Here is a 27,317-nt window from a genome sequence, read left to right as displayed (position 1 = left end):
GCTCTATGAGCCTGAAACATCGGACATCGGGTGATGTGCGGGACTATCTTCCTCTGTTTATGACCGTGAGTGTTTGGTATGTGAAGACGTCAATCAAGTATTTTCGGAGTGGGATCCGGGTCATGGAAGCACGCTTGAAAGACCAATGTACAGAGTACCTGTGCACACGTTGCAAAGAGTCATTCAGGATAGCTCCGCAGCTAAGGGCGTTCCCATAGGTTATAAGGCAGCCTTACGGCTGAGCTCTTTCACTGCGGGGCTCGTCTCATCTACCCTGATGATTGATGGTCATGTCACTGTAAAGTTTCAAGGGATCAGGGATCGAGCTGAAGCTGTCTGATTGAGTTGGGAGACTTATCCTAGACCTCATTCAGCTTAGCTGTGGTCGTTCAGTCCCACCAGTCCACCACAGCTGCACTAGTCATTGGGGACCTATCCAGCTCGTTGTCGATCCCATACTAAACCTTGCTTCCTGTGGAGCGTTCTCCATTACCGTCTTCGGCATAGTATCAACCGATCCAATCATATCGCCAATGCCGTCCCAGCTGATCATGCTGCTCGATGGAATGCCATGTGCAACCGATCTGCTAGCTGGCTAAGCTTTGCTGATAACTGCTGTCCCCACTAGGAATCGTCGTACAGTCTGTCTAGTTTTGTGGAATGCTACCGAAGGCCGATGACGCTCGTGACATCACATGGTTAACTAATGGTTTCAAAGTCGATCAATCAACATCTAGGCAGTACAAGTGCGCGTTTGAAAGGAATTGCCAGTAGAGTGGAGATAGTTAGAGCTTGGTGGCCAGGATTGGATTTATTGCGGAGATGAGAGCCAGAAACTGCTATTAATCTCTGTCAGGGATACTCCCCCATCATAGATGCCCCGTAAATTATCAAAGTAGACATAGTAAAAGATATTCCACATATCCCACCATCACGAAAATGAGGGTAAAGACCCCGTACGAAGCCGGGTTTCAGCAGGCAGACCTAGCCAGGCGAGCTCCTCAAGCATCTGTTCCCAGATATCTGCGTTCCAACCATCTGGTACATCGCCAGACGCATGTGGGATATGCTGCGAGGCCAGTGATAGCTCCAGCTGATGGGATCCACTATTGCTGCCCTGGCTGCGAGGCACTTGGCCTTGCCATGAACTAGGCTCAGTATGATGACCATGAGTACCTTCATTGCGGTATACCACGCTTTGTGATAGGCCAGGCTCTGCATGTTGCAGGTCACTTGTATTTTCCAACCATAGCAACATGCTCCCAACAACCTTTTTGCAGTTTGCCCAGACATCGTCTTCAGCAGAAAGATCTCCAAATTTCCGTAGCAGAGCTAGTGCGACGCTGTGTATGTTATCCTTCTTAATTTCAGGGATGCCGAGCTGCCAACCGAATAACACGCTTAGCTTGGAGAGGACCATCAGGCTGTACCGGAGAGTATTGTATGACGAAGCGGGCAGGTGGACAAAAGCAGCAGACGGTATCGTAAGAAATATGGTCACAGTATTGTATGCGTATGAGATCAATGATATCAGTTCCCGTGTTTTGCGAATCTGGAAGATATCCTTCTGTCGTCCAAGAGCGTGTCCAAGAACCAGCACTGGTATTGCACTCATCTCCATGCGCAAAGCCCCTATTAGGATTAGATCGAGGAAGGAGATCACAGATAGAAAACCTACAGTTATCCCGTAAATTATATTGACGAAGAAGTTCCTCTGTCCGGTTTTGCTGCACTTCCGCCAACCCAAACAGATGCTGCCAGTTTATGCCTTGAACCGAGCCCGGTGTACGCCCCTCACGCAAAGTATGGCTTATTTGGGTAAGCGATTGAATATCAATATATGTCCTGAGAAAAATATCTGTGCGATACTCCGCCTTTTGCTCAAGCATTGTAGTGCATAAATCAATCCATTCGGTGTGTCTTATGGCCAACTGTCTTCGAAAGAGGGATGACCTGCGGTAATTCATCAATAACCCAACTGCAGCTGCAACGAAAAACAGTGCAACGGCTGGACTCACTTCAAACATAGATAATAGCAACCTAGCAGAGCTCGCTGTCCCGCAGGAGTCCGGTAGTTCCCTTGCGCCTCTGTCTGATCGATATCCTTTCTATCAAACGGGATGGTCTGCATCCGCAAGTTCCCATCTCTGTCCAATCCAAGAGCAACGACGACCATGATACCCATTTGCAGCAACATGTTAACCTGAGTATGATACGTGCGCCAATGATAGTGATACCAGGCAATGTGAACCATTAGCCCAAGGAGTAGGTCCATGTTTCTCTCCATATTGATGATCAAGCGGGTGGCAATGACTTTTCTGACTTCATGTTCCATGACACGTTGTAAAGATGGTTTGTGCTCGAGGGAGGCGGTAACAATGCACAGTAGGAGAAACGGATATTCCTGGCGAAGCCTTGGGACGCCAAGCTGTGCAGAAACGACCACAAAGGGAAATTGGGGCATTTTGTGAGCCCGGAATTTTGCCAGGAGCTCTTCGCATTCAAGCAGGGTGAAAAGACCACGAGAGATGAAGTCCTGGTCGGCGTCTTCACATATTGACTTTCCCTCGCGCATCCCATGAGCATGGTGATGTGAATGATTTGCTGCCACATGAGATTGGTTCTTTGATGGTTGTGAAGGTGCATGCTTATCCCTATCTTGTTGGCAAGGGCAGTCCAACAGATGCTCCATCACCTGATTGGGAGCGTACCTTTTTAGTGTCTAGTTCAGCGACTAATCTGTCCACTTGCTCTTGAAGGGCATCAATTCGGCTTTTTCTAACACTGGGTCAGTATCAAAGTAACTCGAATCTCCGGACGATAGGCTGACACGTGGCTACTGGGACGCGAATTCTCTGGAAATATACAGGAGTGGCGGAGCCTGGTACATCGTTCACAACTCTGCGCGTCCAAAACCGGAACACATTTCACCTTGAGTTGAATGCATCTGTCACAGGCGTGTCGCCTTCGATACTGCCTAGGTTGCATAGCGGCTCCGCGAACGAAATAAAAGGGCGCTTGGACCAAATAACGCGTCGGGCCGTGGGAGAGAAGTGGGCAAGAAGATCGATCATCCGAGGACACCGAAACCTTATAAGGGTCTTGGTGATGATCCTTCGGGAGGAAGAAAACTAGGATTGATAACACACGCGAACGATCGATGGTGATAGTGATGGAGCCGACATTGACCCGACCAATTGGTACCCCTGCAAGAGTCGGACGGCGGACCGGAGCCGGAGCCGGAGCCGGAGTCGGCAAACCAGCCCTGTGTCCGACTGCAGCAAGGCCAATCACGGGAAATTTCGCGCGGTGTTGCCTGAGGCATGGCTCACTTAGGATTGGGTACTCATGGCTGAGGTTCATTTCTCGTAGATGATACAGTCTGGATTTATTCAAGGGGCACTGCAACATCAAGGCCCCGCTTTATGACCAGCACCTCGTGTTTCTTAACGACCAGAAATTCACGTCGGCTGGGAATGTACTCAACCAGAAAGTTCTGGTTGTTTCCCTTCCATTCTGGCATTAGGAAAAAATGCCTCCGAGCACCTTGCCTCTCAGCGTTCCATTGCCTTACATCAACACTGCAGATCCAGAGATCGCTGTCCAAGAACAGGACGACGCTCCCTGTGACACCAATGACCTGGGTTATTTTGGCTGATATGTGTTCAAATCCAGGCAGAGGAGTCTCAATGGGCCATTCTTGATCGAAGAAGATCTGAGCAGTTTCCCATAGCATGAGCTTTACCCGCGCGGCTTGCTCATAGCTTTGTGGTGTAACGCATAGGGAGACAATATATCGGCTGGGGTTGATGTTCGTCTTAGCCCTGTGATCCAGAGCCTGAAAAACAGGGTCACTTTCATTAATTGAACCCTCGTTGTCAACCTTGTCAATTCGGTCTGACGATATCGCAATCTCATTCCACGAATAAATCCTCTGGCAGTCCGGACCAATTATTATGAAATGGTCAGGGGATGACTGGTGATTCAAGAGCGTATAATTACCCTCAGGCCGACTTAGACTTATTTCAGTACCCGTTCGGATACCAAATGTTGTCCATATATGAGCCGAATGCCTTCCCTTGACGAGTATTTTTGTCCCACTTGTGTTCAGAAGAAGAGCCATTATAGGGTCCTGGGAACGTAAATCACCCACTATTGATGCTCCTTCACATCCAACAGCTGTAACTTTGACTGTGCTCACAATGATCCGACTTGACTCGTCCGCTGTAACAAGTACACCGGTTTGATCACAGTAAGCCATGCAAGTGATCCTCACATTCAGTGCATGTTGATAGAGAACTTCTCGCTGGGTGGCGCTCTGAATATCCATGTATGCTACAGCGCCATCTTGCTTCCCATAGAAGAGGTATCTCCCGCTGCAATCAGTGCATATAGCTGTGATTTCAGCCTCTGGGGGCCCTTCAAGCATACCCACGGATTTTGGCTTCAGGGTTGCTGCTTGACTAAGCTCACTCTGACTACCTTCATAGTCATTACCGACGAGCACAGCCGGCTCCCAGATGCGGTATTGAGAGCCCCGAATATCAGTAAAACGCAAACTGTCCCTGCTGAATGCTATACCACGAATGCCTTCCTCAAATGCATCGATTCGATAGATTAGTGTAAGGCTTGTACCTTGCGCCCCAGAAAATTCGAAGATCTGAATTGTGCCGCGAGAACTTCCAGTAACAAGGGTACGACCATCTGGAGAACATGCAAGTGTGTGAGCAAAAACATCCTGAGTCTGGTAGCGGGACTCAGCAGACCATATGTCGTATACGACAAGATTTCCATCACCGTAAGATACCACGAGGGCATTTATCTCACGATTCGGGTTAAATGCCAGGGCGTCAACGACATACTGCCTTGCAGCAATAGAAGTAGATTTCCTATTGCAAGGACCAACAAGGGATTCGGTCTTCATATCGAATAGATAGACGGGTCGTCCCCTATAACTGACTGCAAGCATAGCACAATCGTCAGACAAGAGAGCCTTTCCTGGGGGCTGAGCTGGCCTAGTCTGGCCAGCCGTTTCGTGAAATCTGCTAGTCCAAGACCAGGTTTCAGCTTCGATTCGTTCCTCTTGAAGGTCCCAGGTGATTGTATAGTTCCCCTGTGTTGCAGCAACCAGAAATGCGCTGTTGTCACTGAATGCGAGGGTGAGGGGTTGGTGATGCACCTCGAAGATCCGTGATTGTTTCCGAGTCCGTAGATCCCATATCGTCACCTTACGCAGGCCACTCGAAGCAAGGAAAAGCTCATCGTCGCTAAATACAAGGATCTTGACCCGCTCTCCATGGCACAAGGTCGCAGTAATTACCGTGGAATCTCGGACATAGAGGTAAATATTTCCATCAGAGATCCCGACAGCCGAGTAACAATCTCCATGGGCTACTGCACTTGTCTGAGCTGTGTTATAGTCGATTGTCGCTAGACACTCATTCCATGTCCTCTCTATTGGCCCTTTGACGGTAATCCCGCGAGGTCGAGAGGCATAAATCGACGATATCATCGACTCTGACGGGCATAGTGCAGGAACAATATTGTGAATAGCAGATGGACAAGTTGCAAGGGCCGTGCGGAATTTTGCGTTCAGCCTTATCAAGTCATGGATCCATGCTTCCAGAATTTCTTTCTCGTTGGAGAAGGGCTGCATGTGCTTGAGGCGGCGCATCAAGTACGATTTCAGATTTTTAGCTGTGCGGGTGATGTGCTGCAATTTCCCTCCTTCAGCGAGATATTCGACCCACATCAAAACACAGCCCTCCAAAAATTCTGCTAGCAAAGCCCAGAGTCTAGAGTTCTCCGAGGAGCACTTATGTAGATGATCAGAAAAGTATATTGCGGCGTAGTCCGTAACATCAGCCTCAGACACTGTGGAAGCCTTGTTCATTCTCAGTTTTTGTCGGCGGCCCCCCTGACCAAAGTTCATGTTGAGCGATATCAGGCATAATTCAGCAATTCTTGAGTGAGAATCTGACTTATGAATACTGAGGGCGGGGACTCCTTCCTGCTGCAGTAAGAACACCTTTGCGGTTTGGTGGATACATTGAACCCGGCCTTTTTGATCGACTCCAATGAGCTGTCCGCAAATAGCGATGATAGCTTTGGCCAGATTGTGAACAGTCTCGTTGGTGTCCAGTTTAACCGCGTGGCTGATTTCATTCAGCGATAAAGGTCGCATGCTCATGAGTGTCCAAGTGAAGATGGATCGTGCTAGAGTCTGACCTTTGCGAGGGATGTTCTCTAGCATTCTTGCGTATAGGTTGTTCATGTCTGCGGGTACTTCAATTAACACTTCCTCGGCCGCCTCTTCTGAGTACACCCCCTCGAGTTCTCGAACCACAAGGGATGTCCATAGAAAAGATCCCTTAGCCTTCTCCAGAATTCTGGCTCGAAGGCTCTTGTGACTGCCATCATTCCCAGCAGGAAGAGAATCCGTTCTCGAATCAACGAATATCCCTAAATCGATGAGTGTGTCCTGTGCCTGTATACTGTAACTCTCAATAGCCACACTATGAGATGCAAGGCACTGATACACCTCCGGAGTAAGGCGGCTTGTGAGAAATATTCGCAAGTATGGGGGCGCTCTGGCAAGTAGGGAGATAAGGACAGGAAATCTACTACATTCCTCAAGAGCATCAATGACCCAATAACATGGCTCAGGATTGGGCTCCTTGAATATAGCCCCTTGAAAGACCTTACGCCATAGCGTCTTTTCATCTAATTGCTCCCAAGTCTCAGACCCCTCAGAAAGTTGGGTCAAACGCCTGAGAATTGTTTCGTCCGCCTGGCCCATCTGGAAGGCGATCGATAGTAGACATCCAGATACAGAGGACCTGCTTCCGCTTCCTTGCTTGAAAAAGAAGTAGCTGCACCGGAGGTTGTTCCCTTCGAGGTCATTGATGACGTAGCTTGACAGTACGGACTTTCCGGTGCCTGCGTTTCCAGTAAGCCAGAATATTGGCCGGCTAAGAGACCAAGCGGATTTCCATGTCTTATATCCTGATTTTGTGCCCAGCCATTCGCATGTTCCAGAGATTCGCATCTCTTCTAGAGCAAAGAGGTCGTCTATTGGTGGTTCAGTGATCCCAGTGAGTCCAGTCAGCTTGGACGATTCGATCTTCGTGGTCTCGCATACTGTTTGAGCGACTAGAACGTATCAGTTCCTAAGACTAGACGTAAACTTATCTGTCAGCTTACCTCCAGAAAGGATAGAATCAACCGTGGTAATGAACGCGTTTCGGAGGCTTTTATAGTTCGGATCCGTCGGGGTATTAAATTTGCAAACTCCGCTATGGTCCGCATTGAGAAGTGAGCACCGTTCTTTAGCAAATCCAAGAGTGGCTGACGATTTGTCAACAATAACAGCATTGGCCAACACCAAGCGGAGCGGTAGGGTTTCATAAAACGACCACAATTGAAGATCATCCGCGAAGTACCGGAAGCTGTCGTTAATTGACTGAATAGAGTCCGAGTTGCGTTCCAATTCCACCACGAAAGGCTTGTGACCAAAGGACACCTTCAAGATATTCAGTAGCGTCTTGGCGAGGTCAGACCCACGGTGAGGAGTTGCTAGGAAGTACATTGTATGGATTCTACTAGCAAAATCTCTGAGAGTGGGGTCTTCTCGGGCGAGGATATATGCCTATCAAGATAAGAGCTCAGCAAAGACTTCAACATATCAGGGCAAGGTCAGGCCACCTTCTTTGCTACAATGCCACCCATGCTATGGGCGATAAGTACGATCTTAGTCTATAGTCCGTTAGTGGAAGTGATAAGAAAAGGTAGGCTCTAGCCTCACATTACTCCGACGAATCTCGGGGCTGCATTGTATCTCTCCAAGGAGAGACAGCGAAAAATCATGAATATTTAAGAAGCTGGCTTTCTTTTCCGCCCAATCAGCTTTATACCCGAAGCTGTGAACGCGGACATGGCTAAACTCTGGATCTCGAGATAACCATTCTTTAGGCCAGAAGTGGTAGGGATCGATTGTTTTGGACCATGTCTTCCGAGAGCCTCCTCCCAATCCATGGATGAAAATGAAATCGATATGTGGCTCGGGCACTGTACAAAGTAAGTTGAGTCCCAAAGGTCCCTTGAGATCCTCGCTTTCAATCAGCAGATCCTCATCTGCTTCCGGAGGCCCCAAGGAGACGCCGCCCTTCCGAGATACGGAGAGTCCACTCAAACGCCTCTCGAGCCGACCGAAGCTTTCCTCCGCCGTCGAACGTCTTCGAAACTATTCAATCTCAGCATGGAAAGAGATTCCACTTCAAAGACCGCCATGCATACATACCCTGTCCATGACAGAAGACTTTTTGACGACAACAAAGGCTTATGTCAGGGAGACCTTTGCAGCATTCAGGGACCAAGAAGCTGGCGGGGTGGACCGGGAGACGGGATTGATTACGAAAGAGCGAGGGGGAATGGGGGGAGGGGGTTCCCCTCCCTAGTACTCGTCCAAGTAGCAGCTCCCGGTCCTCAGTTATGTACCGCCGATGTGACAACCAGCCAGTTAAAGAGGCCTGTCTGCCGCTTGCTAGTCGTACTATTGCAGCACCAACTGCAGCTAGAATACACCATTGCCCTGCGGCTTGCCATACGATGCTCCTAGTCGGGCAAGCAAAAAGAACGGTGTCATGTGGAAATGCACTCATTCCAGTCCGTTTCACCTCAGCCATCAGCACGCATATCACCCAGGCGGGTATTCATAAATGTGCGTATCACCAGATTGTTTCGACTTCTCTTGTGCATGACCCGAGCACCCAAAGTCACTGAAAAGCAAGAGTTCACATAAGCTGTTTATTTGCCTTTTAGGAGCGTCTCCGGCATCCAGTTTGTCATGGGTTCAGTAATCGAGACAGATGATCTTTCGACGAAAACGACCGTTGACTCCGTCGTTCTGTCAGGTAGGCGCTCCTAAGTCCCCTTTTGAGTGCATAAATGCACAAGTTTTATTGATCTCAACAGAGATTCCACTGTTCCGCCGGCCCCTGAGTGTAGTGAGCCATGGCTCCTCAGCCTGGGCTCACAGTTATAAGATAGACGTGGAAGGCGAAAATGAAATTGAGAGCTACTTCATGAAGGTAACGATCTACCGACGCCTTTATCTACCCTCCACATCATTATCAGTGACAGATCCCGCTATTTCTTTTGCTGCTCACGCTTTGTAAAGGTATCGATGGGGGACCATGGTAGGGAAGCTCTCAAAGGAGAGTTCGAATCTACATCCGCAATCCACGCAATAGTCGGAAATTCCACTCCGAAACCAATAGGATGGGGTTCCTTCAAAAGCCTTCTAGGAGCTCACTATTACTTCTGCCAGTTTTATGAACTTGCGGAAGAGCTTCCCGAACCTGTCGAGTTCTGCGAAAAAGTCGCCTTCCTCCATTCGACGAGCGAGGCCCCAAACGGAAAGTTCGGCTTCCATGTTGTCACATACAACGGTGATCTACCTCAAGACAATCGCTACGCCGACACCTGGGAAGAGTTTTTCATAAACGGCTTCAGGCATATGATCAACATGAACATTGAACGTGGTGGACCATGGGTTGAACTGGAAGGTCTCGACACTGCCATGGTCGAGAAAGTTATTCCTCGACTGCTGCGGCCAATGGAGACAGCCGGGCGGTCCATCAAGCCGTCCCTCGTCCATGGAGACCTGTGGTGCGGGAATGCAGCTATTGACATGGCTACCAACTCACCATTGATTTATGACCCTGCAAGCTTTTATGCTCACAATGAATGTAATTGCTAGGTATTGGTGAAACTTGGTCCCATTAAGCTGACGTGACCTTGCAGATGAACTGGGCAATTGGCGACCTGAGCGCAATAAATTTTCGAGAAGTTACTTCAACGCTTATCACTCACATATCCCGAAATCTGCTCCAGAAGACGACTATGATGACCGGAACGCTCTTTATTCCATGTAAGATGACCCCATGTTCAATGAAAGGAGAGCCCAGGTTTAATTTCCGATAGGCGTTTTAACCTACAGGCTGCAGCCCTTTTTCCCGATGTCACCAGCTTCCGAGAGTCGTAAGTCTATTTCTAAATTCTAAGGCTCGTTGAATTTGACGTTAATATCCCTAGGGTGACTGATGAGATGAAAAGACTGATTGCAAAGTACCCCGGAGGCTACGAAGATTATATGGAAAATACCTGTATTCCAAAATGATACTCCTACGGATCCGGGTGACCTAGGTTACATCTAGTCTGTTGTGTGGCGGGCAGATCATTTCGTTCTAGTTATTGAACCTTCCGGTTGATATTCGAATTTTAATCTTGCCCCTTTCCTTTTAGACCGGTCATCTGATACCTGAGTGCAGATGCCTTTATCGTGTTGGCGTAATCAGGCTATTAGACGCCATCCGAATGGAGTCCACACCATCCTTCCGTTGATACCGTACCGTATTCCGTACTTCAGGCGGGGTTCCCCTCATTCGCACCACTGGTCTTACTGATTTAAAGGACCATATATGCCCTCGGAAGCGTGTACCTCAGGCCACATATTACACTCCTGCTGCAACCATGTCACAGTCCTACTTCGTTCCTCCTTCCTTCTCTACCACAGAGTTTTCCATTCCAGCCGTCGGCCTCGGTACGTTTCGAGGCGACGCCGGCAACGCAAGTGTCAAAGAGACCGTATTAAACGCTTTGAGATGTGGTTACAGACACATAGACAATGCCTCTGCCTACGGTAACGAACAAGATGTCGGCGAAGCCATCAAGGAAAGCGGAATACCTCGGGAAGAGATTATCGTCACTACCAAGTTGTAAGATATTTGCGTGCACCTCAATGTCTACAACCACCTTTCTTTGCTGAATAATTGTGCCAGAGCCCAGACATGGCATGGTGCCTCCGATGATGAAAGGGCGCTCGATCGCAGCTTGAAATTTCTGCAATTGGATTACGGTTTGTCCTCTCTACTATGCTGTACACCGCTTCGGAACAGAATGCTGATGTTTGCGGATCGATCAACAGTCGATATCTACTTGATGCACTGTAAGAATTTAGAACCTCACATAGCGACAGATATTTGTCACTGATAGTGCTATGCAGTTCCCCACGCCTATAGCCCTGGGCCAGATAATAGCACAATTCGTCATCCTAATGGAAAGGTAGATCGACACTGTCGATATCTTCATCCCATCCCGCTATCCACGCATTCTCTGATGCGATTGCTATACCACAGCCCGTCATTGACTATGAAATGTCGTGGAATTATACATTTACTTGGGCAGCCATGGAGAAACTGGTCGAGAAAGGAAAGGCGAAGTCAATCGGTAGATACGACCGTCTAGAAGCCTGAGTGTGTGAAAACTCACAATCGATAGGCGTTTCGAATTTCAACATCTTGAAGCTCAAAAAGCTTCTCGAATTCGCCAAGATTCCGCCTCTAGTCAATCAGGTCGAACTTCATCCGTGAGTATTCTGATAATGACAGTTCCTTATGAATAGGACTTACTGAAGTCTCGATAGATACTTACCCCAGGTTGATCTCGTGCATTTCTGTACCCAGCAAGGCATCCACGTAATGGCCCATCAGCCATTGGGCGGCAAGCCTGTGGCAGCCGTGAACCCCAATGCAGATCGGCTGGGCCCACTGAGCGATCCAGATGTATGTTGTCCTCTTACACAATATTAATGTGAGTAGGTCTGACAAGGCAGAAAAGATCGCAAAGATAGCTGCAAGATACCGAAGATCTGCAGCTCAAATTATACTCTCCTGGATCGTCCAACGGAATATATTTGTGATTCCGAAGACCGTTCAGGAAGCATGGCTGTTGGAGAATCGAGATTTGATAAGGTTGTTGGATGAAGATATGGCGGAGATCTTGAATTTGTCGAAGGTGAGAGGTGAGATCCGCTATCTGGATCCGAAAGATCACATTGGCTTTGATATCTTCGATGAGTTGAATGACCAGCCGGTACAGGTGGCGTGAGATAAGCTTCTATATGTTCTTTCATGAGGACTAGCAGTGTTCCACTGGGCAGTGAAAGACAATAAGCTGAGGCAAGGTTAAGGACTGAATCAAAATACAAGAAACAAGATATTACAATGAAGCAATAATGGGAAAAGAAGTAGATAACAAACAAACAAGCGCAGTAAACATTCACTCCCAAAGACAACCTGCCACCTCTGCTCCTCCTAGACACCCAATCTACCCCACCACCCGAATAATCTCCTCCAACAACTCATCCGCCTTATACAACCCCGGTTCCGCCGCAATCAAAGCCTCCCTCGCATCAGTAGGCGGATAAACCGCCTTTCCATTGATAAACCCCTTCACCCTCTTCGCGAGCTCCCCCACAAACTTCACCTCCCGTTCCCATCCCCCGGAGACCACGGCCCCCCACGCCCCCAAATCCAAACAAGTCACGTACCCAGGCTGGGAGTACTCCACCACAGCCTCACCGAGGAAATCCGCGGCCGCGTTATGGCCCGCTACACGACCAAGTTCCAACGCGTGTTGGCAGGACATGAGTGCGTAGTGGCCGTCATTGTCGGCGAGAACGCAGGCAGCGTCGCCGGTGGCGAAGATATCCGGGGTGGATGGGACGCGGAGGTGTTGGGTGACGTGGAGACGGGAGGATTTGTCCCTGGGGCAGGGGATTTGGTGTGTGAGGGGGGTGGCGGTTACTCCTGCGGTCCAAATGGTGGTTTTGGTGGCGATTTGGTCGCCCGAGGAGAGGGTGATGGTGTCCGCGCTGATGGAGGTGATTGCTGAATTGAGTTTTACTTCGATTTTCAGGTCGTGTAAGGCTTGGGTGATGATGGGGCGGGGGCCGGGGCCCAGTTCGGGGCCGATGGAGTCGGCGATGTCGATGAGGATGATGCGGGGGTTGGGGAGGTGTTTGAGGCGTTTGGGAAGCTCGGTGGCCAGTTCGATGCCGGTGAAGCCGGCGCCGCAGATGACTATGGTGTCTCGGGCGGGGGTTGCTGGGAGGGCGGCGAGGCTTTTGAGGTGGTCTTCCAGTTTGGTTGCGGAGGGGAGAGAGTCGATGTTGAAGGCATGTTCTTGGAGGCCTGGGATGCCGTGGGGTTGGGTGAGGGTGCTTCCGGCTGCGAGGACGAGGCGGTCATAGGTCATGCTTGACTCGATGTATGAGGGGGATTGGACGAGGATGGTGTGCGCTTCAGGTTGGATGGTTGTGACGGTACCTTGGACATATTTGATGCCTGCGGCTTCAAAGAGAGGTCCAAGAGGATGGGTCATGGAGGAAGCGTTGTTCTCGTACAGCCGAATCCGCATGATCATGGTTGGCTCGGGAGCGATGACAATGACTTCGACATCCTCCTTGTTCTTGAGGTTGAGGAGGCGCTTTGCAGAGAGAGCACTCCAGACGCCAGCGAAGCCGGCACCGATGATGATGATCTTTGCCATGTTCAGGATGTAGCAGAGTTTTGAGATGAGTAGTTGTTTCGGAGTAAAGTAGGATGCTGTGGATGAGATCATCAAGCAAGCCATCGAGTGACATTTTATATCGTTTCACGGGTATCCAACGATCAACGGAACCCCGTAGAATTCGTATAGAATATAGATGGCTGAGAGGATAATCGAATAGCCGAGCCCCACGCGGGGACCCGATCGGATCGCCGAGTTCCCGCTCTGGCGGATAACCGACCGGCTCACTTCTTCATCTCAACATCATTCATGGATCCCATGTCAGCCTTGGAAAACAGCAAAGCCGCACGTTCTGTGCTGGCGTGTCTGCCATGTCGCTCACGTCATGTCAAATGTGACGGGAAACAACCCAGCTGCAGCCGCTGCGATGCGGGCGCCAAGCAGTGCCTCTACACTCGGTCGCGTCGCGGTGGCCTGGACCGCGCTACTCTGGCCGAGCGGCGCAAACAGCGGGCGGCCGCTTCGCAAGCAGCATTGCAGGAAGCAGCCGACCCTCGATCGCAAATCATCGAGTTAGACTCCTCCAGCAGTTGGAGCCCACGCGATGCAAGTAGCGACGGGACCGCTAGTATGACGTCGCCCGCGATTCAAGTCCTCGCCGACAACATTGCGAATGATCCTTTGGTAGAGTCATACTACCGAAACTTTCACATATTCCATCCATTCTTACTTCCTCGAAAACATTTGATGAGGCTCTATCAAGATGCAAGCAAGCAGCCTAGCTTGCGACCTCTAATCGCTATCGTACGCTTGGTCGGATATATATTCAATGCGCGAGAATGGTCTGCTCCGCTCAAGGACCACGTCGAGGCCTGCTTCTTGCAAGCGCCACCGACAGACCCCGTTCTAGTCCAGTGTCGACTCATCTACTCCATGGCCTTGTTCTGGTATGACTGCAAGAACGAAGCGAAATCCGACATGGACGCTGCTATCAAGCTGGCCGTTGACTTGCAGATGTTTCGTCGGGAGTTTGCAGCGGAGCATGGCGCCGATGACCCAGTATTGAAGGAATGCTGGAGGCGAACCTGGTGGATGCTATACATTGTGGATGGATACTATGCGGGTACTCTAGGGACTAAGAAACCTGAGCTTCTAGACATTGATGCTACTGTCGAGCTGCCCTGTGAGGAAGCAGAGTATGAATCGGGGGTAGGTCTGATAATATCGCTTTTAAGCTTGGCTGACTCGGCACAGGACATTCCCGAACCCAGAACACTTCAAGAGTTCGACTGCCGTGAATTTGCCCCCGATAGCACGTTCTCATCCTTCGCCTATCTCATCGGTGCCGTACAATGCGCCGCATTAGCCATGTCCACCGCGCCGAAAATCGCGGTCAAGGAGGACTCGATGCAAGTCATCCAAGCAGCCGACTCCATTCTCGACGGGTGGTTGCTCTTACTGCCCAAGGACCGCAAACAAGTCATGACAAAGACTGGAGAAATCGATGAGCTTATGTACCAAGCACATCTGCTAATTCATGTGTAAGTTTCTGGATCTTTTGTCGAACTTCGCTCATACGCATCAGAGCAACGATCGGCCTTCACCGACCATTTTCAGACCTCAAATTCAACCCTGTTGAGGATGTGTCCAGTTGCGCCCGAGACCCAGCCCCGGATATTCCGACCCCTGAGCTCGTCAACGTACATACCGTACGAGTCCTACGATCTGTTGACGCCCAGATCCGCCTGCTAGCTCTCCCCGTTCCAGAGTTTCATCACACCCCATTTGTCACCTGCATCATCAGCGAAGGCACTCTAGCGCTGCTTTCGGCCTGCTGTTTCCTGTTCAAGGGGGTGAAGTTGACGGTCGCCAGAGCCCAGATTCGCATGATGATCGGCTGTCTCAATGCGCTGGGCGAGTTGTGGCCACGAACCGCCAGGAATGTACGGGAGATCCAGACGATCGCGCACCATGTGTTAGGCCTTGAGCCAGCGAGGAATCACAAGACGCTCTCATCTAGTCAAGTACGACTCTCTAATGATGGCCAAGGAACTTCTGGGCTAGATACTAGAGGATGGAACGACAGCGTTGACATGGTGCCGTCTCTAAGTTCTCTTGAAGATCTTTGTGGGTGGTACAACCTTGACAGCTTCGATCCAGACCTTTCCTGGGACATGAGTTTGGGTCATTGCCAGGCTGGCACGCCTTCAAATCAATAACCACAAATGCTTTGGTAACCTTGATAACTGCGTCGGTCAACTAGATTGGATTTCATGTGTGCCAGTCAGCATACTCAGTACACCAGGTCGGTCGCTGATTAGTGATCCCACTAAGTGTTAGCCTCGGTTAGTCGCGGGTGGAGGCCGCTAATCCAATGATTAGTTGAGGCTGAGATAGACTAGTTTCTGACCCTGTTGGAACTGACTCCCTGGAACCCCACCTGAACCCGTGATTGATTGGGTTTCTCGTGTGCGGCGCTGACACGGTGCCAGCTATAGTTAGCCTTGGGATCCTTCAAGTGACGACCCGCACAATAAATAGGACAACACCCCTCGATTTGAGTTTGCTTCATCCATCCGACAAACACAACTAACAATGGCATCCGTTGCATTCCCCACTCAGGCCAAAAAGGCCACGCTCTCCGATGGCACGACATACGGATACGTGGCCATCCCCGCATCGGCCGGGAACAGCACCTTTCTGTTCCTCCACGGTTACCCCTCCACCTCGTATGACTGGCGTCATCAGATCACGGCTCTCCAGCAGGCCGGATACGGAGTCATTGCTCCCGATCTCTTGGGATATGGCGACACGGACAAGCCTACTGATTTGCAGGCGTATCGGTTGAAGGTGATGAGCAGCCATATGGTCGAGATTCTGGATGTCGAGAAAGTCTCGCGCGCTGTTCTGGTTGCGCATGATTGGTGAGTGCCTTTTCATAGGAGATGTATTCCACTAACAATGGCAGGGGTGTTGGTCTGGCTTCGCGACTGGCCTTTTACCATCCTGACCGATTCTACGGTCTCGTAACTATGGCCGTGGCGTATATTGCACCGGGCGGAAAGTTTAATCTCGGTAAGTCGACTCCCTTTTAATAGCTTTCATGAAGACTAACAGTCCACAGATGCGGTTCTGGAACGGACCAAGGCCGTGTTCGGCTACGAAACCCACGGATACTGGATCTGGCACAACAGCGACACAGCCGCAGCCGAGATTGAAGCCAACGTATGTCGATCCTTTGCTTGTTCTGAATCCAACTAACGAAAGTAGCCCGAATCCATGTTCAGCTTGATCTTCCCCCAAGACCCTCTGATCTGGAAGACGGATATCTGTCCCCGGGACAAGGCAGCCGAGTGGGTCCGCGCTGGACGCACAACCCCGCTGGCTCCCTGGCTCACGCAAGAGGACTATGACATGCATCAACGTGTCTTCTCGAAGGGCGGATACTCCGGCCCCCTGTCGTGGTATAAGGCCATGATCCGCGGGATCAATAACGAGGACGAGGAGGGCATTGCGGAAGGAGAGGGCAAGTGTCCCGTGCGGAATCTGTTCATTGCCGCTAAGCAGGACTATATCTGTCGCGCGGAGGCGGGGACATTGATGACGCAGCTGAATGCCCCTGATTCAAGAATCGAGTCAGTGGATTGTGGTCATTGGGTGCAGTTGGAGGAGCCGGAGCTTGTGAACAAGTTGTTGATTGAGTTTGCTAAGGAGGTGGCGAACTAGCTGGCCTGCAACACTTGCCATATATGACAGTTATAGCATAGCCTCAGCCATGAACAATGCTAAGGTTCATTGTCACGACAGGGTTGGAAAAGCCCCCTTTGAGTTCCGAGACGGCGGAAAAATCGTCAATGATATCTAATGGTTTCCTAATACGGGCAACGCTAAGCCGCGGGCGAGGGGCGGTTATTAACTTCGCATAGGTTTATCACATATTCTTAGACCTATGTCATGGGAAATAGGCAAATTGAATGAAGATCAAAAGCTTTCTTCTGTAAAGTCTTAAGGCCTTATATCCCTCTAGAAACGACAAGAGCCTCCAATATTCGAACTAGTTGGTGCTCGTGAAGAAAGTTGGGAGGATGAATATTGTCAAGTTTATGCGGTATCAGGATAAAGCTCATCCTGTGGCAGAACTTGAAAGTCGCGTGATCTATCTACTAGCTCATAGGGATTCTTACTAGGGCCACAACCTACGGTCTCGCACACAGCTTAAGGCATTGCGAAGCGCATTTTCTTACTAAAGCAGGCAACAAATATCTCCAAATTACATGATTAATGTACGCAAGTTCTGCACGTTATATAGAGGCACGCGGGGCCTCACGCAGGGCCCCACATAGGGCTAGCAGCGGACAATGTACTAGTAATACAAAGTTGAAGCCTAGAAGGGAAAAAAAAACAACAGAGGGAAACGGCAGAACAAAAGTCACGTTATCCATGAAAGATAAAAGCGAATGGAAAGCTGAATTTGTGAAATGTTTAGACTAATGAGAAGCGAATGGACTGGCAACAGACCTAGTAGGAGCAAACCTAGAGTTGCTCAGCGCTAGCGCGCTTCGCAAATAACTCTACAACACTTATTTCCAATCCCTAGAATGTTAAGCGGACTTCGAAATTGCATGCTATTATTACAGAGAGAGGTGATTATGGTCTAACTATAGTGGTAGCAGCCCATGCAACCTACGAAAAATTCATTTCCTTCTACTGCTCCTTCTGTGCCTGTAAGCTCCGCTCATACTCCGGTAACGCCCACTTCACCATCCACTCGGACTGCATCACCTCGTCAATGGTCAACCTCTCCTCCGGCCGAAACTTGAGCATCCGCCGCATCAGAGCCAAAATCGCCGCTGTCTCCTCGTCATCGAAATCAGCCATTCGCTTCTTCTGTCGATATTTCCGCACCCCTTCCTCAAATGCTTGCTCCATTGCAGGCCATATCTCCTGGCCCTCGACGGGACGTCCATCGTCTTCAAAGAAGTCTCCCCTCTCCTCCCATTGGCTGAACCAGGACCCTGGCATGGGGCCGAGAACATGGATTTGCTGCGCTATTACTTCCTCTTCGGGTGATTCCATGCTGAAAATTGCCTTCATGCCGAGGATTTCCCATATCGCGACCGCTAGGCTCCAGATATCGGCGGAATAAGAGAGGGGTGTCTGCGGTTCGAACCGAGCCTCGGGCGGCCGCATAGGGAATGGGGTGTGACAATCTTGGCCGCGACGACATTGCAAAGTTGGGGAGAATGCTTCGCCAAAATCACCCAAGAGGATTTGCGTATCACGGAGGGTAAATTCCCCAGCGTTTATTCCTAGGTACAGCGGTGATACTGCCTTTGGTGGAACATTTGGTGGAAGTGGGTCTCCGTTACGCTGTTTTACAGGATATATCTCGGGCTCTCCGTATTCTTCATAAAATTTCTCAATTGAGAGACTGTCAAAGCTTGACGGAAGCTTGACTAGGATGTTGCGGAGATGGATATCTTTATAGAGATTAGATGGAGGGGCTAAGAGGTCGAATCGGCTTCTGAGTTGACCTACCTCCGTGGATATACCCTTTCGAGTGTATATATGCAATAGCTAGTACAAGCCCACCCGATAATGCACGTGCAACATCCAGAGGGAAAAGGCGGCTGTAAGAAACCTCTCTAAGATTGCATCGTGCGGGAGTCATGGTATAGCATGGATGCGTTCCGTTAGGACCGGTTAATTCGAATTCATCCAGTGGAGAGGGGATTGATAAGAACCCTGGATGGAAAGATGATGCGCCAGGCGCCGAGAGTACTCTCAGGGTCTTGGTCTCGTGAGAAAGTGAATTTGCGATGCCGACTTTGACGGCAACATAACGTTCCAAGCGGGTGTCGCGAGCGAGCCAGACAGTCGAATAGCCCCCATACCCGAGCTTGTCGACGATGTGATATCGCCCATGTAATAGATCGCCAATCATGACCGGGTGGTAGCCCCCGGGTCTGTATTTTTCGAGCGACTCGGTCCCATCAATCCAATTGTATTTGGGAAAAGAGTCACTTTCGTCGATCTCACCGCTACATGACATCGTTTTAGTTGAATACGGGAAGCTGAATTTTGAGTTATATTGAAGCCCCTGATAGCGGCGGATAAGAAGAAGTGGGTGTAACCGGGAGGTTGGCACCTGAAGGGACCTGAATGGTGAAAAAAATGGGATGACAGAGCTGGCAGTTATTTTGGAGCAGCACGCCATTGCACATAGACGTGATGCTCGTCTGTTGAAGCCTGGCTAGGCGTGAGCGAAGAAATGGAGGCTGGTCAGAGCAGCAGAAACCACCGAGTGACGGAAGCAACGTCCGCAGTAGTATTCCCCTCGCGTCGTGACTGGGAGACGGGCTAAACCTAATCAGGAAGGTCACGGGCTGGGACGCTTTGGCCACCGAAGCTGCGGATCGCCTGTCGTTACTCGTTCATTTATAGCCGCCAGGCAAGCTGGTCAGTTTCATCCAAACAATCAACATCGCTAATGCGAGCGACATGTTGGATCCCTGCCAAAGGGGGTCTTACCCCTCGCCTTTTACTCCCACGTTGTGGCCGGCCATAGGTCTGTTCGCTGGGATGTAGCCGCCTAGTATCAGCATGGATCAATGGCTTTATCCGATCTGGCCAGACTTGCGTCAACAGTATGGACTCGATCACATGAAAGCCCGGGCATGGGCGCCATCCGCCTACAAGCAATTGATTTCATAGGTTCGAGCATACATCCAGGATCGCGAACCATGACATTTGCCCTGTTCGTTTCCCCAATGAGATATACGGGTAGCGCATATCTCTAGCCGCCGCGCGATGTCCCCACATCATGGGTGATGTTTCTGGCTAACTCGTGCATTCCCCCTCTTTCCTTGAGCTTGAGCTGATACTTTCCCTCCTCTGCTGTAGGCGTTATAAAGAAAGCGCAATGGTCCTCTGGTCACCGTCAATACTTTGTCTTGGTTCAAACACATCTATCATTCCCCCTCTCTTGAAGACAGATCATAGTTCTTCGACTTTTCAACTTCATACTTTCCTCTTCTCATGTCGAGAAACCCATCTATTCTCTTGTATCATCCATTTGTTCGTCTCTTTTTTATCTTCGTTCCCTGGACATGGCCGCTGCTCAGGGTATCAACTTCGTGAGATTCTTCTTCTACGAAGGCAATACGATCAGCGCCGTTCGTAAGAAGGCACTTGTAGCCCTAGCCTATGCAACGGCTCGAGACCAACAGCTGGCTCCTCGGGCAATTCTCATTCGGTTGGTTTCGCTCACTTATTCCGGCGACAAGCACTCTCAGGGTCTTTCTGGCTACTTGGCGGTATCTTGGTTGAAGCCAACTTCGATAGCATATGAATGACCTATGCAATCTCCATTACTGACTAGTGGTGATTATTCAGAGCGGACTTGCATGAGACTACTACCATTGAAGGCAAGCGTGTCAAAGATCCGAAAGGCTGGCATGGCACCTTCGCATTCAAAACCGATGATCAAGTGCAGCGGGAATTTCACGTGGCATCGCATGGATACACCAACGGAAAAGAGAATTTCGTCCTGACAGACGCAACACATGATCCGGAGAAATCTGACAAGGTGCCTAGGGGTGGGAAGAACTCTGGAAAAATCGTTTGGCCAAGTGAGGACGCGCTTGATGAATACGTGGACAGTCCCATCGGTTACTCGCACCTGCCTACACAAGCCTAGGATGCGGCAAATTGTCAATGAGTGTAAGGGCTAGCGAGGCTTTATCATGCACAATAGCCGTGGCATATACACTTGGTGGATGTGGATAACTCGGGGTAGCAGAGCCTGGTCAGGGCAGGCCGTGATGCTAGCACTGCACACAAGCCGTATCGGTCTTTTGCTTTACTGGGCCTATCCTCATGCTCCTGGGCATTTCTTGTCTTGTACTCTGGATTTGCAAAGTTAATTATCAATCATCTTCTCATTACCCTCCATCTACATGGCGGCCTTGTCGCATCGACTCGGCGCTCCCAGCTTACTCGGGCAATTGTCCGATAACCGGGATAACCAGCGCATGGTTACGCTTGACTAATCACATCGGAACCTCTTGATTGGTGAAAGTTGCCCAGCCCCCTTAAATCGGGGCTCCACGGTTCCCACCCCTCTCCCGGTTTCAGTCGTTGAAACTCGAACTCCCACAAAAGCCATGGCCGCCATGACAGCACATAGACTGCGATTATTACGCGAGGAGATTACTTATTCTGATGCCAAAGAAAAGGAAATAAATCTTCTGCATCGGTTGCAGTACCCGGATCAGCAAGCTCGATTCTTTGCCTCGCTCGATGACAGACGGGACTGGATCCAAGCCGTCGTGGCCCATCATCTGTCCTTAAATTCGCCCAAAACTTGTCATGTCGCTGACAAAAGCGATTGGCTCCATGGAAGCTTTAATGTTGCATTCCAGTGACTGTGGGTCACCCGCGAGGTGGCCTTCAACGCAACAAGCGCGTTCTGCTTCGAATTCCCTTGCCGTATTGCATCGGTGAAGCGTTCAGACCCGGAAATGGCGACGAGAAAATTCGCTGCGAGGCCGCTACTTATGCCTGGATTGAGACCAACTGTCCAGATATACCTATCCCAAAGCTGTATGTCTTTGCTGCATCGACAGGAGAAACGGTATGCACGGTTCGCGATCTGCAGCAGCCATCTAACAGAGTCTAGTTCACTCGGCTTGAGAGCCTGCCTTTTCTAATGCGCGGCATCCACCGCCTACGTTGCTGGCTGCGGTCACTGTTCAAGCTGCCTGTGCCTTCATGCTATGTCCGCAATGACAGCCGACATTTAATGCCGTGCCACAAACCCCCAGCAGGTTATCTATTGGTCGAATACATCGATGAATCAAAGGGATCTATGCTATCCAATACGTGGCCCACGCAGCATACGAGCTCGGAGTTGCGAAATAATTTCTTCCGTGATCTCAGTCGGATCTTCCTCAGTCTCGCCAAAATTCCTCTTCAAAAGATCGGTTCTTTCACCATCGACAATCGCGGCTTTCTGCAACACGAACCGACCACTATCTCTCGGAATCCAGGACCTGGAAAACGAAGAAATCCCAGTAGACATGCCTCGGGATTATACGTACTGTACGACCGATGCATACGTGGTTGACACACTCGCCTACCATGACAATCGACTACGGCATCAACCTAATGCGATCAACAACCTCTCCGACTTTGCTTATTAGGCATCGGCATTGGCTGCGATGCGTGCCATATTTCCACTCTTCTTTCGTCGCGACCTTCGCCGGGGACCATTCTTCTTCACTCTCACCGATCTCCATCAAAGCAACATTCTGGTTGATAAATACTGGCATATCACGTGCCTGATAGATCTAGAGTGGGGATGTTCCTTGCCAGCGGAGATGATCCAGCCACCGCATTGGTTTACAAACAAAGCAGTGGATCAGATGGATGCAGCGGAGTATAACGACATCCGGCTGGAGTTTATGAACATCCTAGAAGAGGAAGAACGAGCTCTAAAGGATACTGGACTGACCTTGGAGCCAGAGAGTGTGTCTAGTATCATGAACCAAACCTGGGAATCCGGTACCTTCTGGTTCAGTCTCGCCCTAACCAGTCCCACAGGAATCTTCTCGTTGTTTCACAAACATATCCAACCGATCATGACAAAACATTGCCCCGACCATGGCGCATTTCATGAAATAATGCCATGGTACTGGACGACAGATACAGTGGGCATAGCAAGACGCAAGCTAGCAGATAAGAAAGAATATGATAATCGGCTCCGCGAAGCATTCAGTATCAGCAATAATGAGTAAACTACCGGTCAGTTGTTTTGAGCTTTGTTGATCTCCAGGATCCTCTGCGAATAATTTCATCTACTAGTCCAATCATACTTTCGTTCTTAAAGTCGTCTCACCTTCCTGTACATCCTTGGTTAAAATCTAAGTTGCTCGAGTGTCTCAACGTCTGCCTTGCACCATTGCCTCCTCTCCTTCCATTTGTGTTTGTGAACTGTCGGCCATTTTGGGTACTTTCGGGTTTTATCGCAGCTACTTGGACGTTCGTGTTAGATACACCATCTATTCCAGCGACTAAAATCTTTAGGGCTTTTGATATACTTACAATGTGGGCCTTCAGGGGCACTACAACTGAGAACAGTCGGTGATGCTGTATGGATTCTGACCTTCATGGAGTATGGCCCATTTTTCGAGAGACAGCGCATAGGGTGGTCAGACAGCGCACGCACGGCCTACCCCTCACCTCCCCCCTGCAAGTCAGCCATCAAGCTACCTACACCTAAACCCAACTCCGAAACATCACAATCTATTTTCTCTATTCTATTCACCTGTATACTATCAACCTCCAGAACCACCAACCTCACAACAATACCACAAACCAACTACCCTCTCACCCCCACAATACCAACCACCCAACCCAACCCAACCCAACCCAATAAGACAAACTACCTCCCCGTAACAACCACCTCCCCCAAAACCACAATCCCCAACCGCCCCGTATCCGACCACAGCGCCTCATCCTCCCCAATCAACCGCGCATTCTCCGGCTCTTGCACCCTCGCTGTGAACCGTTCAAACGCGTCCCGATCCTCGAATGTCAGTTCTGCTATCGCGTCGAAGGGGAACGTCGTTTGGTTGCCGATGAGGATTGTGGCGGGGTGCGTTGCGTTGATTTCGTTGCTTGAGGGAGCAGATGAAGAGGTGGACGATGGGGAGGTGGAGGTGGAGGTGGTGCGAGCAATGTAGCTCCGGCGATGGGATAGGGGAAAGGCATCCCCTGTGAGATGTCTTAGGAGCTCGATGTGCGCTTCGTAGTAGGTGTGGAAGGTCGTGGGGGTTAGGGTGGGTTTGCGGTGGGCGAGGAGGAGGATGCGGTAGGGCATTTTGCTTTTTTTCTTTCTTTTTCTTCGCTTTGTTGGTGGGTGGTTGGTTGGTGGTGGGTGAGGTGAGGTGAGGTGAGGTGAGGTGTTGGAGTGAGAGGTGGTGAGGTTGGAGTTGTGTGTGGTTGTTGTTGTTTATATTCCAAAATGCAGTGCTTTATTGGAGACTTCAGATGGGATAGAGGGGAATACATATCTATGTCTATGTCTATGGCTGTATGCGGCTTACCCCTCTACCCCTCCCTCCTCGTCATCATGCAGCTGGATGTGGAGCGTGTAGGTCGTGGTTGCGCTGCGGAAAAGTGGAGTGAGCTATTAAATGGGAATCATTGGGTAGCTGTTGATTAGGACAGCATTATTGACGATAATGTTTACCCGGTTACTTGGATTTGCTTCTGATGCTAATGACAGGTCATTTTTGTATCTCCAAACAGGTATTGTTGATAGTTGTGTTTAGATCACTTGGGTGATCTTCTTTGTTTCATTGAGGGAATTTGACTTGTCTGAGGTATTCCAGGACATGGTATATCTTCGAAGGCTTTCTTCAGGTCGCAGAATCATATGCCCTAAGTCTATAAGATGGACTCTAGTATATACACGAAATGGAATTGCCTGTCTGAGGTAGTGTATTAATGTACACAGGAGGATAAACGATCAGTGGTGTCGAGTTGGACAGTAGATAATAAAATAATGCCGAAACAAGGTGAAGGATAGTCAGAAAATAAGTGAAAAGTGAAAAGAGTAGAACAGAGTTGGACTGAGGGAAGGACAGTATGAGAATAGCTCATACGTAGCTACAGTTGTAGCTTCATTAATAACTTGCTGTCGTCTTTGGCAGCATCATGAACGTCGACGCCCCGGTAGAGGCAGGGAAGGCGGTCCGGGCAGGAGTCACGGAAGCAGACGTAGCGCAAGAGGAGGTCTCGCTAGAAGACCACAAGGCATTGTCGGCGACGTCGCCGTACCACATCTGCCATACTGGCTTGTTGCATGTGTTGGCGTTGTACTTGAATAGCCACTTGCCCTCTCCGTCAGAGTTGGTGGTCGTGTAGTAGTACTCGGTTGGGCTGGTTGACAGTCCGAGAACGGAATTCACAGTGGAGACGACCTCCGAGATCTGGGATGCGTACTTGGCGCCTTGTCCGGTGGTGGCAATCGGCGTGCCGATGTAGACCTGGGTGCCGGCGTCGGGATACGCGGTGGAACCGGCGAGCTGGGGCATCTTGAGATTGGGGTCGTTGGTCAGGAAGTCGAGGATGGTGGTCTGGAACTGTTGCTCATCAAAGGCGACCGTGCCGTTCTGGTTGGTGACAAAGCCGGGGGCTTCCCAGAGGTGGGCCTGGTAGACGGCATACTTGGATACCACCATGAGGACGGTGCATCCACGGATGTTGGTCTGACTGAAGATGGTAGAGCCGCTGCCAAAGACCACGGTTTCGGAGCTGGACATACCACTGGTGTCCTTGGCGAGAAGCTGGCCAGATCGCATCTGATCGAGCAACCAGGTCAGGTAGCTGGAAAGCCTCCTCGTCAGTCCTCTGCTGAACAGACCGGACCGTCTGAAAGAGGTGCTCGAGGTATCGGTTAAGTCATTAGACAGACATTCAGTGCACTGGGGACTGCACAGCTCGCCGTTGACGGCCGCGCTTGGACTAGCTGCCGGAGAAGCGTAGGTTGAGCTTGCAGCGGGCGAAGGAGTCGTAGTGGTAGCTGAGCCAGTGTCGGAGCCATCTGAATCATCCCCGGAATCATCCCCAGTGTCATCAGAGCCATCATCACCGGTGTCATCAGAGCCAGCATCGTCTCCTGAATTGTCTCCAGAGTCATCGGTGACATCATCACCGGTGTCATCAGAGCCAGCATCGTCTCCTGAATTGTCTCCAGAGTCATCGGAGCCATCATCACCCGTATCATCGCCTGAATCGTCCCCGTCATCGCCGCCATCGCCATCATCGCCATCATCTCCAGTGTCGTCACCCGAGTCTTCACCATCATCGCCATCACCTGATCCATCATCAGTTGGCTGGGCGGCTGAAGAGCTGGCGACAGTCGAAGAGCTAGCAACGGACGAAGCAGAAGTTGGAGTGGTGCTAGGCGTGGCAATGGTAGAAGCACCGGTTGAGCCACTATCATCAGAGCCATCATCACCAGTATCATCACCGGTATCATCGCCATCGGAACCATCTGCAGAGTCGTCTCCATCATCTCCATCGTCTCCGTCGTCCCCGTCATCCTCATCGTCCCCGTCATCTCCATCGTCTCCATCATCCGATGACTGGGCTGCTTGAGAGCTAGTGGGAGTGGCAATGGAAGAAGAACTGGGTGTGGCAGTGGTAGAGGCATCAGTTGAGCCACTGTCATCGGAGCCATCATCGCCGGTATCATCATTTGAGTCGTCGCCGTCACCGGAATCGTCGCCTGAATCGTCAGAGTCATCTCCGGAGTCGCCATCATCTCCATCATCCCCGGAGTCGTCTCCAGTGTCGTCGCCATCATCAGAATCATCTCCTGAATCGTCGCCATCGTCACCGTCGTCTCCATCAGAAGATCCATCATCAGACGTTTGAGCAGCTGAAGAACTGGTTACCGTAGCACCAGAGGACGATGTTGGCGTGGCAAGTGATGACGCAGACGCAGAGGAAGAAATTGAGCCACTATCCCCAGAGTCGTCGTCTGAATCGTCCTCGGAGTCATCTCCAGAATCGTCTCCTGAGTCGTCTCCTGAATCATCACCATCATCACCATCATCGCCGTCATCGCCGTCATCGCCGTCAGCTCCATCATCTTCATCGTCGCTGCCGTCGCCATCATCTCCATCGTCAGCTCCATCATCGGATGCTTGAGCGGCTGAAGAGCTAGTTGCTGTGGCACCGGAAGAGGATGTTGGAGTGGCAACTGACGAGGCAGATGCGGAGGCGGAGGCAGAGGAAGAGTCTGAACCGCTATCTTCTGAATCATCTCCGTCATCTCCATCATCTCCATCGTCGGAGCCATCGTCAGATCCATCGTCAGATCCATCGTCAGATCCATCGTCAGATCCATCGTCAGATCCATCGTCAGATCCATCGTCAGATCCATCGTCAGA

General features: G+C 50.4%; 11 protein-coding genes across 11 annotated transcripts; 5 read left to right on the top strand and 6 right to left on the bottom strand.

The window, feature by feature from the left end:
* Positions 1-931: 931 nt before the first annotated feature.
* Positions 932-2,575, bottom strand: BO80DRAFT_450249 (uncharacterized protein; the record flags this gene model as incomplete). The annotated part of the gene is made up of 3 exons (XM_025721798.1): positions 932-1,632; positions 1,679-1,953; positions 2,019-2,575. 3 exons carry the CDS (start codon positions 2,573-2,575, stop codon positions 932-934), a joined length of 1,533 nt encoding a protein of 510 aa, XP_025569710.1.
* Positions 2,576-3,388: 813 nt separating this feature from the next.
* BO80DRAFT_439437 (WD40 repeat domain-containing protein) lies at positions 3,389-8,308 on the bottom strand (the record flags this gene model as incomplete). The annotated part of the gene is made up of 4 exons (XM_025721080.1): positions 3,389-7,140; positions 7,204-7,648; positions 7,805-8,242; positions 8,300-8,308. 4 exons carry the CDS (start codon positions 8,306-8,308, stop codon positions 3,389-3,391), a joined length of 4,644 nt encoding a protein of 1,547 aa, XP_025569709.1.
* A 537-nt stretch (positions 8,309-8,845) lies between these two features.
* Positions 8,846-11,949, top strand: BO80DRAFT_368900 (uncharacterized protein; the record flags this gene model as incomplete). The annotated part of the gene is made up of 14 exons (XM_025716363.1): positions 8,846-8,912; positions 8,974-9,089; positions 9,179-9,749; positions 9,805-9,931; positions 9,985-10,041; positions 10,096-10,166; positions 10,592-10,778; positions 10,842-10,918; positions 10,988-11,008; positions 11,066-11,124; positions 11,199-11,289; positions 11,341-11,428; positions 11,486-11,624; positions 11,689-11,949. 14 exons carry the CDS (start codon positions 8,846-8,848, stop codon positions 11,947-11,949), a joined length of 1,932 nt encoding a protein of 643 aa, XP_025569708.1.
* An 8-nt stretch (positions 11,950-11,957) lies between these two features.
* On the bottom strand, positions 11,958-13,519 carry BO80DRAFT_429911 (NAD(P)/FAD-dependent oxidoreductase). Its single transcript, XM_025720587.1, has one exon. It carries the CDS (start codon positions 13,474-13,476, stop codon positions 12,169-12,171), a length of 1,308 nt encoding a protein of 435 aa, XP_025569707.1. The 5' UTR covers positions 13,477-13,519; the 3' UTR covers positions 11,958-12,168.
* A 143-nt stretch (positions 13,520-13,662) lies between these two features.
* Positions 13,663-15,572, top strand: BO80DRAFT_368859 (putative C6 transcription factor; the record flags this gene model as incomplete). The annotated part of the gene is made up of 3 exons (XM_025716360.1): positions 13,663-14,562; positions 14,608-14,894; positions 14,939-15,572. The coding sequence occupies 3 exons, from the start codon at positions 13,663-13,665 to the stop codon at positions 15,570-15,572; spliced, it is 1,821 nt and encodes a 606-aa protein (XP_025569706.1).
* Positions 15,573-15,948: 376 nt separating this feature from the next.
* BO80DRAFT_368902 (alpha/beta fold hydrolase) lies at positions 15,949-17,079 on the top strand (the record flags this gene model as incomplete). Its single annotated transcript, XM_025716364.1, has 4 exons — positions 15,949-16,277; positions 16,322-16,428; positions 16,478-16,578; positions 16,624-17,079. 4 exons carry the CDS (start codon positions 15,949-15,951, stop codon positions 17,077-17,079), a joined length of 993 nt encoding a protein of 330 aa, XP_025569705.1.
* A 978-nt stretch (positions 17,080-18,057) lies between these two features.
* Positions 18,058-19,405, bottom strand: BO80DRAFT_439431 (kinase domain-containing protein; the record flags this gene model as incomplete). The annotated part of the gene is made up of 2 exons (XM_025721079.1): positions 18,058-18,833; positions 18,892-19,405. 2 exons carry the CDS (start codon positions 19,403-19,405, stop codon positions 18,058-18,060), a joined length of 1,290 nt encoding a protein of 429 aa, XP_025569704.1.
* A 903-nt stretch (positions 19,406-20,308) lies between these two features.
* BO80DRAFT_264104 (uncharacterized protein) lies at positions 20,309-21,285 on the top strand. Its single transcript, XM_025714772.1, has 2 exons — positions 20,309-20,608; positions 20,749-21,285. The coding sequence occupies exons 1-2, from the start codon at positions 20,463-20,465 to the stop codon at positions 21,050-21,052; spliced, it is 450 nt and encodes a 149-aa protein (XP_025569703.1). The 5' UTR covers positions 20,309-20,462; the 3' UTR covers positions 21,053-21,285.
* Positions 21,286-21,527: 242 nt separating this feature from the next.
* On the top strand, positions 21,528-23,150 carry BO80DRAFT_459816 (uncharacterized protein; the record flags this gene model as incomplete). The annotated part of the gene is made up of 5 exons (XM_025722364.1): positions 21,528-21,720; positions 21,777-21,988; positions 22,034-22,337; positions 22,429-22,475; positions 22,557-23,150. 5 exons carry the CDS (start codon positions 21,528-21,530, stop codon positions 23,148-23,150), a joined length of 1,350 nt encoding a protein of 449 aa, XP_025569702.1.
* Positions 23,151-23,705: 555 nt separating this feature from the next.
* BO80DRAFT_429909 (EthD domain-containing protein) lies at positions 23,706-24,385 on the bottom strand. The gene has a single exon (XM_025720586.1). It carries the CDS (start codon positions 24,233-24,235, stop codon positions 23,798-23,800), a length of 438 nt encoding a protein of 145 aa, XP_025569701.1. The 5' UTR covers positions 24,236-24,385; the 3' UTR covers positions 23,706-23,797.
* Positions 24,386-25,043: 658 nt separating this feature from the next.
* BO80DRAFT_459814 (uncharacterized protein) lies at positions 25,044-26,374 on the bottom strand (the record flags this gene model as incomplete). The annotated part of the gene is made up of 2 exons (XM_025722363.1): positions 25,044-26,101; positions 26,302-26,374. The coding sequence occupies 2 exons, from the start codon at positions 26,372-26,374 to the stop codon at positions 25,044-25,046; spliced, it is 1,131 nt and encodes a 376-aa protein (XP_025569700.1).
* Positions 26,375-27,317: the final 943 nt, after the last annotated feature.

Source organism: Aspergillus ibericus (genome assembly GCF_003184845.1).
Source record: "Aspergillus ibericus CBS 121593 unplaced genomic scaffold BO80scaffold_76, whole genome shotgun sequence".
NCBI lineage: Eukaryota > Fungi > Ascomycota > Eurotiomycetes > Eurotiales > Aspergillaceae > Aspergillus > Aspergillus ibericus.
Note: the sequence above shows the minus strand (reverse complement) of the source record. Positions and strands in the feature narration are given on the sequence as shown.

Coding starts and splice junctions, on each gene's coding strand:
- BO80DRAFT_429911 (XM_025720587.1), bottom strand. CDS start 13,476: ATGGCTTGCTTGATGATCTCATCCACAGCATCCTACTTTACTCCGAAA.
- BO80DRAFT_264104 (XM_025714772.1), top strand. CDS start 20,463: ATGGCCGCTGCTCAGGGTATCAACTTCGTGAGATTCTTCTTCTACGAA. Junction 20,609..20,748: donor CCTCGGGCAATTCTCATTCG/GTTGGTTTCGCT, acceptor GTGATTATTCAG/AGCGGACTTGCATGAGACTA.
- BO80DRAFT_429909 (XM_025720586.1), bottom strand. CDS start 24,235: ATGCCCTACCGCATCCTCCTCCTCGCCCACCGCAAACCCACCCTAACC.